The 9996-nt window shown below is 41.1% G+C and overlaps 1 protein-coding gene across 1 annotated transcript; it reads left to right on the plus strand.

Moving 5' to 3' along the window:
• The first annotated feature begins 716 nt into the window (after window positions 1-716).
• Window positions 717-6426, plus strand: ENC1 (ectodermal-neural cortex 1 (with BTB domain)). The gene is made up of 2 exons (XM_009876346.1): window positions 717-2523; window positions 6174-6426. Exon 1 carries the CDS (start codon window positions 723-725, stop codon window positions 2490-2492), a length of 1770 nt encoding a protein of 589 aa, XP_009874648.1. The 5' UTR covers window positions 717-722; the 3' UTR covers window positions 2493-2523; window positions 6174-6426.
• Window positions 6427-9996: the final 3570 nt, after the last annotated feature.

Below are 9996 nucleotides of genomic sequence, written 5' to 3' on the forward strand. Positions count from 1 at the left end.
TTCAGCTGATAGTCAAAACACATTATTCTGCTGACTTTGCTCATGTATATGCTGTACCACTATAGCAGGCAGCCACTGGGAGAGTGCAAGATGTAATCTCTAAAATTCACTTGCGTGTTTTTACTTTATGGTTTCACAAGTCTAAACTGATGCTCGTTGCTAGGTTTTTATTTTGAAGCTCCCTTTTTCATTCTCTGGTGTTGCATATATAGAATCATATACCAAGGGGAAGCTTCCTAATGGGATTAGTAGGCTTTTGTTCCCTGTGCAGCCTTTGACATTCCTTAGGTGTTCTGTCTAGTAGCTCTTCCTGCTATGATTCAGTACAGGAGAATGTTTCAACATGTGCATGTATACGTCTGTAATGAATCAGCTGGTCTGGGTTGGGGAAGGGTGAGAAAATCAGCCCTGGTTCCTTTTCTTTCTCCTTGGACTTACTTGCTTACTGTATGCTTATGAAAGTTGGAGATCAGGTTTCCCAAGACAAACCTGCTCTTGGGCAATGAATTTAGAGTATGTAATTTATGAAACTCTTATTACAAAAAAATAAACACATGCCAAAGGTAGATGAAATTCGCTGGCCACTGGTCTGTAAATGAAGACTTCCCCCTGTATTGTAGTGAGTAACAGACTTTTTGATATGTAAAAATAATAATGAATTTTACTGTCTCATTAGTCTTACTGTTGTTTTTTTTTTCCGTTGTTTCTAGGTGTGAAAGAAAATGTCGGTCAGCATGCATGAAAATCGCAAATCTAGGGCCAGTACTGGCTCTATAAATATATACTTGTTCCACAAGTCATCCTATGCTGATAGTGTCCTTACTCACCTGAACCTTCTGCGTCAGCAGCGTCTCTTTACAGATGTACTTCTCCATGCTGGGAACAGGTCATTCCCCTGCCACAGAGCCGTCCTAGCTGCTTGTAGCCGCTATTTTGAAGCAATGTTCAGTGGAGGACTGAAAGAGAGCCAGGACAGTGAAGTCAACTTCCATAATTCGATTCACCCAGAAGTCTTAGAGCTTCTTCTGGACTATGCGTATTCCTCCAGGGTTATCATCAATGAGGAGAATGCAGAGTCACTGCTGGAGGCTGGTGACATGCTGGAGTTTCAGGACATTCGGGATGCTTGTGCAGAGTTTCTGGAGAAAAACCTTCATCCCACCAACTGTCTTGGTATGCTGCTGCTGTCAGATGCTCACCAGTGCACCAAGCTGTACGAGCTATCCTGGAGGATGTGCCTTAGCAACTTCCAGAGCATCAGTAAAGGCGAAGATTTCCTCCAGCTGCCAAAAGACATGGTAGTGCAGCTCCTTTCCAGTGAAGAACTAGAAACTGAAGATGAAAGGCTAGTATATGAATCAGCTATCAGCTGGGTCAACTATGACCTGAGTAAACGTCACTGTTATCTGCCTGAGCTATTGCAGACAGTGAGACTGGCCCTCTTGCCAGCCATATACCTAATGGAAAATGTAGCTATGGAAGAACTTATCACCAAGCAAAGGAAAAGCAAAGAGATTGTGGAAGAATCGATAAGATGCAAGTTAAAGATCTTACAAAATGATGGAGTGGTCACTAGTTTGTGTGCCAGACCCCGTAAAACTGGCCATTCTCTTTTTCTTCTGGGTGGCCAAACCTTTATGTGTGACAAGCTGTACCTGGTGGACCAAAAGGCAAAGGAGATCATTCCAAAGGCTGACATACCAAGTCCACGGAAGGAGTTCAGTGCTTGTGCCATAGGCTGCAAAGTGTACATCACCGGAGGACGAGGGTCAGAAAACGGAGTCTCTAAAGATGTGTGGGTGTATGACACCCTTCATGAAGAGTGGTCAAAGGCTGCTCCGATGCTAGTAGCTAGATTTGGGCATGGCTCTGCTGAACTTAAGCACTGTTTGTACGTGGTAGGAGGACACACTGCAGCAACTGGTTGCCTTCCAGCTTCCCCTTCAGTATCCCTAAAGCAAGTAGAACAATACGACCCCGTGACCAACAAATGGACTATGGTTGCCCCACTGCGTGAGGGTGTAAGCAATGCAGCTGTAGTCAGTGCAAAGCTCAAGCTGTTTGCTTTTGGAGGTACCAGCGTTAGCCATGACAAGCTGCCCAAAGTACAGTGCTATGATCAGTGTGAAAACAGATGGACGGTACCAGCCACCTGCCCACAGCCCTGGCGCTACACCGCTGCAGCTGTTCTGGGTAACCAGATTTTCATTATGGGTGGAGATACTGAATTCTCTGCATGCTCTGCTTATAAATTCAACAGTGAGGCATACCAGTGGACTAAGGTGGGAGATGTGACAGCTAAGCGAATGAGCTGCCACGCAGTGGCATCTGGAAACAAGTTGTACGTGGTTGGAGGCTACTTTGGCATTCAGAGGTGCAAAACGCTTGACTGTTATGATCCCACGTTAGATGTGTGGAACAGCATAACAACTGTGCCCTATTCATTAATTCCCACGGCATTTGTCAGCACATGGAAGCACCTCCCCTCGTAATTGTGTCTGTGTTGCAGTTACAAATGATCAGGTAAGAAATAGCACCTTTTAATTCCACTGTAATAATGCCTTTCAGAAAGCTTTTCAGCAGCACTCTGTGGAGGGTGAGTATATTCAATCCAGTTTTACAGCTGGCGCAACTGAGACGCATGCGTACATTCAGGGGCTGTTGGAAGACAGACACCGCATCTGTGACAAAGCCAGATGCTGGAAGTAGTTTGCCACATATCTTGCACCCACTTCTTTTTATGGGGCGTTTTCGTGTATGACTTATGTGTAAAGAACTGAGCAAAAAATAACACTTTGACTTCCAAAATACTGCTGTGCAGGTAACTTTTGGGAATTGAATCCTACTCTACATTTAAATACTAAATGCGTGCTAATCAGGGGTCTGCATCCTGATGACAGAGGCTAAGTCACTATATCCAGTAACAGTGCCCCAAAAAAGATACTGTAAATTCAGATCTGAAGCCTGATAGTAAAATCACTTGAATTTCCAGGCAGACTGCATGCTTTCTCCATGCAGACAGCCTTTGGGGAAACTTGCTTTCTTATAAAAGGTGTTCTACAGGTACTTCAGACCTAATTTTCCACCTTGCCTAGACAGCATGGTTGCATCTGCACGGACTAGGTTGCATTAGCTCTAGCGATATATGTTAAAATACAGATTTTTCAAAATAGTTATGGTCATATATGTTGGACTAGATATAGTGTCAGGGAGACATATAATTAATATTGCTGGCCGGAATAATTACCAGTCTATAGCACACACTGTTCCAAAACAATTTAATTATATATAATGGGCAACCTCTTACCAGATGCAACTTCAGCATTGTATCTTCTCACAAGCAAGCCTGAATTCGGCCTTGCTTGTTTAGTTATTGTGAATTTCTGATTTTTAGGAGGAAGGGATAAAAGATTAATAAAAAATCCCACTAAAAATCTGGGTGCATACACATATTGCCAATATTTTTCAGATCTTTTTTTTTTATGCTAACTGTTACTTTAACTATTACTGTTTCTTCCTTATTTTTGTCTTTTCTAGAGTTACATCACTTAAGTTACTGAAGTTTTTCAGAACTATTAATATCTGTATTTTGCAACAAATCTGGCAGACTCCCTTTAGTATTGTGTTACTCTTTTCCCCTCCTTGAGACTTCAGTAAGGAAACACAGTTACCACCAGACAACCAAACAAATACAGTGACTTAATCCCAAATAATCTATGTGAGTGGTAATTTCTTTTTAGATTTGGACAGTATGTGGTGTAATCACGAAGGCAGACAAGTTAGAAGAAACAAGGCAAACAAATACAGTTGCAGTAGTTAAACAAGCTCTGTATTTGCATTAAAGTTACCTAAAAGTCCAGACTAATGGACGTTGTCCAGAAAATAAGAACAGCTTGTGTATAAAGACTTCCCTAGGTTCTTCTGTTTGGGATAGATAATTTTTTTTTTCCCTGGTGTCTTTTGCAGATGGAGACATTTGCCTGACTCTTGCAGTAAACATGAAACCCAAACGCCTTTGAAGCAATGTAGATAGAAAAGTATACCTAGAAATGTAGGGTAGTTGTGAAATTCTCTTCTCTGTGGTACACTGAGGATTCATCTTGTAGTTGTCTTTCAGCTGACTGGGAGCTTTGATTGAATAAAGAATACAAGGTTAGGCCCATGCAAAGCAGCAGGTCAGCATGGAAATCTAGTGTGAAATTGGGCTATGTTGTGCTGTCAGCTGCTCTTGTCTCAGGTGGTTATTTGTCTTGAAGACGATGTCCTCTCTCCTCTCCTTCCTTTGTTTTTCCTGGGCTTACTCTTGGGGAACCAGGACAAACCATTGAGACTTACCAGATCCTGGGTGCTGGTAGTAATTCCACCCCAACAGCCAGCAAATGGAAGCCCTGATTTCTGTATGGTGGCTAGCTAGGATCAACATCTTGATGTCTTCAGTTAATTTTTATTATTACTGACTTTCAGCAGTTCTCTGTGTTATTAGAGCAGTGGTATTGAATGCCCAGACTCAGGTCTGTGCCAAGAAAAATATTGACTTATTCTTCTGAGGCTGACTTGGTCGTTCTGAAGTTTATAGTACATGAGAGGGAGTGTTTTATTTTGAAAAAGAGTCCTCAGAATGTAACGGTGCAAAAACTTTCCTTTGCTCTGCAGTATCTTGTTAGAAGCCATTATTTTAGCTTCACTAGCACACAAGATAACTGGCTGAACGCAGCCATAGACTGAAATCTCTCCAGTGCTGTGTGCTCATCCAGCAAGTTGGATTTTTTTCCCTACTGACTCCTGCTGCTTTGTCAGTGGGTGGGAGGGACAAAAAGGAAATTACTTCTGATTACCCTCTATTTTCATGGTGCTGTGTGGCCCCAGTCTGACAGCTTTTAGGAAGACTTCAGTCTGCTTTATCTTGTTCCTCAAACGGGATTTTGAGTAGGTTGAGGATTATGTTTTTGTCCCCTCTGTTTCAATGTTGTTTATAATTTTTTTTTTTAAAGTTCATCCCATGCTGGCGAACATCCTTTTGGCTTCAGTGTTGACAGTCTGTTTTAGTGGGAAGAACAGCACGTTATGCTAAAGAATGTCTAGAAAAGACTAATCAACGCTAAGTGCAGAGACTTTTTTTTAGATGTAGTGGAGATAGTGTGTTTCAAGCCCATAGTTGTAAAAAAGGTTCGTGCTGTGATCTCTTATGCAGACTGTGATGTTTCCTGTGAGTGTTCCCTGCTCTTAGACATCACAGCTTGAGAGAAATCTGGTATGTCCAAATGAACTGTGAGTTCACTGGAGTTCCTTTGCATTGTAATAGTATAGGATTTGCTTCCTAAAATTCTAGCAGTGCTGTCAGAATTACTTGAGATGAGCTGCTGATGATTTGAAAGCTGGCATTTTAATACAGTTTCATAGTGAAAAAGCAAACTACAATCTCGGCATCCAAATTTCTCATTGAAGAATCAATTTTTATGAAGGACTCTAGAATGGTATTACTGATATGTGGTGCGTTGTTGTGTGGCACGAAATAAGGCAGACCTCTGCTCTAGTGAATAGTAGATATGATTTAAGTATGGCAGTTATAGGCCCCTTTGTTTATTGTGAATAAATTCTTTCCAGAGTTCTTCACTGGGATGAGACACCTTCACCTCCCCTTCTTTATTCCAACCAGGTTTGTTTTGGCTGAGGGATAGAAAAAAACTCCTTGCACTAAGTGTTCATGTAGGCTTTTGTGAAAGAGAAATTGCATAAAGTTACGTTTGTGTAAAACAAATCTACAAACCTTTTAGGTTTCTGAAGAAAATACAAATGTTGAAGTATGTAGGATGCAGAGCCATCATGCTGAACTGTATTAGGGAAGTTTGATTTAGATTTCAAATGACTGAGTCTATAGCAAAAAAAATTAAACATTCTTTCTAGGGTCAGTAGGATGGTTTGCAGAGTAAGGCTAGTAGAATAATAAAGGCAGAACCTGGCTCTAATTAATGATGTTGTTAGCTGGCTTATTTATCAGTAGTTAGCTATCGCACAGGAACACAGAAGTGGTGGGGAGGAGGGGAAGCCAAACAACTGGATTGTGTCCTAAGCCTAGCTTTTAGATATTCTTTGACATCTAGCAAATACCTTATGATAGATTGTCTCAGCAAAACACTTAAAGTCTTTTCTCTCCCTCAAAAAAACGCATTTAGTGTACTCCTTTATTTGGAGAAGAGAATTGGAACCTCAGATCTGATTTTAATGAAGAAAGATCATTCAGTGTCTCTTGCATTTGAAGAAAATCGTCTGCACCTTGTAAATTACCTAACCTAGACATGAAGGAATGAGATGAAAAAACTTGTCTTCAGTGCTTCAGCACGTCGTTTAAATATGAATGGATGAACCTGTGATCTGGTCCTTGTGCTAGTAGTAATTGTGGATTAATGCCAATATTAATCAGTACTTTGAAGGAGAAAAAGATGACATAGAGCTTCTCGGAGCTGCGCAGCACATAGGACTTGATTTCCATGGACTGCTCTGTTTGTATGTGAAATTTGAAATGGTTGTCACTTCTCTTTGTGGTGGTTTGAAGACCCAGTGCCAGCTGCAGGGGAAGAAGGATGGGTCTGAAAGAGCAAGTGTGAATGAAGATAAGGAGCGCTGCTGCTGAACTCTGCTAACCGGATCGTGCTTGCTCTTGGACAGTGCCTATGGCGTCTCTTGGATATGGCATTGAATTGCCTCGTGTGCAGTGATTTACCTTGTGATTGATAAGGAACAGCCCAGGAGTGAAACGTTTTTGCAACAGTGGGGAATGACAATATCTCCCAAATGCTCCTCGTTCTCTTTCCTCCCTGTATTTATAAGTAATTCAAACTGTCCCATTCCTGTTATTTGTTGTAGATACAGTTATTTATTGTTCAGTGCTTGCATGCTGAAATAATGCCTGCAATTGTCTTCATGTTGCAAGGGCTTGTGTGAGTTTTTGTATGTTTTGCACATCTTGTGATCGCTGACTTGCTCTGCTGCACAAAGAAAGAAAACTATTGGATACGAGTTCGAGGTGGGAGGGAGGGGTGACTTCCAGGTCGGAAATGGAAGTGTTATAAGGCAGTGTCTTAAATTACACATATACGAAAGGAAGAAGCCATGGAGGTCACTTTCTCAGGCCACCAGCTCACCAGGTTGAATGTGGTGTGTCTTGTAGATGTACTTGCTACATTTCATTTATTGGTCATGCCTTTCAATTTGTAATCTGGAAATAGCTGAAATATCTTGCAGCGTTCTCTTTGTGCAGCTTCCTGATTGCAATGCAAATACTGTGGAAGAGCTTCTGGATACCAAGCCCACGTGAAGTCATTGTCCAAAGTTATTTATTTATTTATTGGGTTGGAGGAAGGGTACCTACTATATAGCCACATTGACCTGAATGAGTGGAGTATGGTGATTCAAGAATGAAAACAAAAAACCTCAAGATACTGATGAAGTCTTAAAAAAGAAAAAAGAAGAGCAGCAATTTTGCACTGACTGGATTGCCTCGTCCATCTGGATTTCAGATGATCATCTGAATGGCCAGGTGTCAAGGACTCAACTGCTCTGGCAAAATTCTTATGGGGATAAAAATTGAATTTTAAACCTCTTAATTATAGCCCTCAAACTCTGCTGCCTTTTGTTTTCCTTAGCCAAGTGTGTCTTTAAACACTTGGTTGCTGAGAAGCGTCAGATACAATCCTGAGAAACTGATTTTTAAATAAATTTGTTTCTTATTAGTCTGTTCTTGAGACAGAGATGAAGCGACTCTTTTTTTTAATTTTTCCTCTGTCTGGATTTCAGAAGCTGATGTTTCACAGGTGCTTTCTTTGCCAGATCCTGTTATGAAGCATGTGTTGTATTGTGTTTTTTCTTAACTGACACATTCAGTAACATGGTTGGTGTGTGCTGCGCAGCTGCATGCGTGCATGCAAAATAAAAATAAGTCACATCAGTCATGCTTGCGTTTCTCTGTGTGACAGTGATGTAGCTGTATTTGTGAAGGCTTTGTCATCTGAAAGTGTTTACACTGGTCACTGGAAGTTTCTTTGTGTTGCCTTACGTTTGACTTGCTGTTTGGAGTAGACTCTTACATTTCAGAAATAGTATTTGGAGTTCTGTGAATGCTGAGAGAACACTGATTAATTAGCAAAGGCATTAGTGGTCTTTTAAAGGGTGAGGCCTAGCTAAATGTGAACGGTTATAGTTCCTCTGGTTAAACTTATTTCTTGAAATGATAGATTATAAAAATATGTAAACCCACAGCCTTCCCCCCTACCCCAGCATTGATTCTTTTCTTTTAGATGTCTTTTAAACAGTAGGAAAACATCTTAGATAGGGTAGGTCTCCTTTGTATATCCCTGTATTGCAGGTGTTGTCTGGTTGAAGTGAACAGCCTTGAACTGCCCCTCATCTCACCAGTCATTCCTGGGAGTTCAAGGGGAGCCTGAGCTCTGCTTTGCAGGTCCCTGTCCCAGCAACTAGTGACTGCGTGAGCTACAGGGAAGCAAAGAACCAGGTCCGCAGGGCTCCTTTTGTTTTGAGTAAGGGTAAATAGGTTTGAGACCTGTATTCTCTGTCAAGGTGGTTAAGAGTCCAGATGTGAAGCTGCACTGCATCTAACTGCTTAGCTTATGAAATGTGTTTTGTAGCACTGTGCAGCTTCCGAAAGTAGGGTGGATTTTTCACAGCTGTTTCTAAGGTTATGGTCTGCTTTCAGGTCCTCAATTAATTCCTGTGTGTAGGCTGAGGAAGTTGAAGTCAGGGTGGGCCTCTGCCTCTGCAGGGAATATGCTAAACCCTAGCTCTTTGAATTGATGTGGGAATCCTGGCTGGCTACTTGACCATTCCAATCCTGCAAAACACCCTACACTTTAAAGCAAATGCAGTTCACAGTGGAGTGCACACAAAAACCCTGGCATAAGACAGGAAGGTTCCTCTTATTTTGCAGGCTGGTTGCTGTAGAAACATACAACAAAGGACAGCCTTCCTCTTCTGGTATAATTGTGCAGCCCCTTTTCTCTAGGCCTGACACCTGTCTGAATAAGAGTGATTAGAGCAGAATAATGTTCCCTTTCCTGGCTATTGAAGATATGGTTCCTGTGCTAAAAGGAAATTGTGCAAGTGAAGAAGTGAAATTGTCTATGTTATGTCTTTTTGTTTGCTACTACATCTTAAGGTTTTGTAAAACTTGCTTTTTTTTTCACAATGTGAAACTGAAGGTCAATAAATTATTAGATATTTTCTCTCTGTGGAATATTTATTTCAAGTGTTGTATCTTCCTCCCCCCTACCCACCCCCAAATGCTTTGAATCCCTTATAATGTCCTTTTCATGTCCTTTTAGTAAAAGCACATCCATGACATGCAGTTTACTGCTTTAGTTTAAGCTTGTGCTTCAATTGCACTTCCCTTCCCTTTGTTCTGTTCTGCTGCAGTTACTATGATCTCTATCTCAAAGTTCAGCAGTTAAAACTGAGAGCATCAAAAGTTTAAGAACAGGAAATGCAAGTTTTGTTGATGCTTGCAGTACAGTTTAGCTAGTGCCTGATACTACTTGGAAGTGGAATTAGGCATCTTGAATCCTTCCTAATTATTCTCAAGGTAAAAAAAAAAAGCTAGTTGTGTGTAAACCATTCCAGTTGTTCTATATACTGTGCAAATATAGCCAAACTCTTTGATCTTGTATGCTTACGTACATTTTTATGTGTGTACAGTGTGGTTTTTTTAATTGTTTTTTATTTGGGTTGTCTGTAATGCTACTGATTTTCTGTGTTGGCTTAGCACCTCTTGGGCCTTTAAGGTGTTACTGACCACTATCCACATCTAAAATAACATCATGCACACACCCTGGAGGTTCAGTTGCTTGAGTCTGCTAAGTACTAATCTACTGTCTTGGCTGTAAGAAGATTTTCCTCAAGTGTGCATCCATTGCTTTGGAGCAAAGGAGCAGGGCCTTTCTCCCTTGCGTGGGTCATTTCACTGCCTACATCTTATCGCTTTCCCTA

This window comes from Apaloderma vittatum, unplaced genomic scaffold, assembly GCF_000703405.1.
Source record: "Apaloderma vittatum isolate BGI_N311 unplaced genomic scaffold, ASM70340v1 scaffold11209, whole genome shotgun sequence".
NCBI classification, from domain to species: domain Eukaryota; kingdom Metazoa; phylum Chordata; class Aves; order Trogoniformes; family Trogonidae; genus Apaloderma; species Apaloderma vittatum.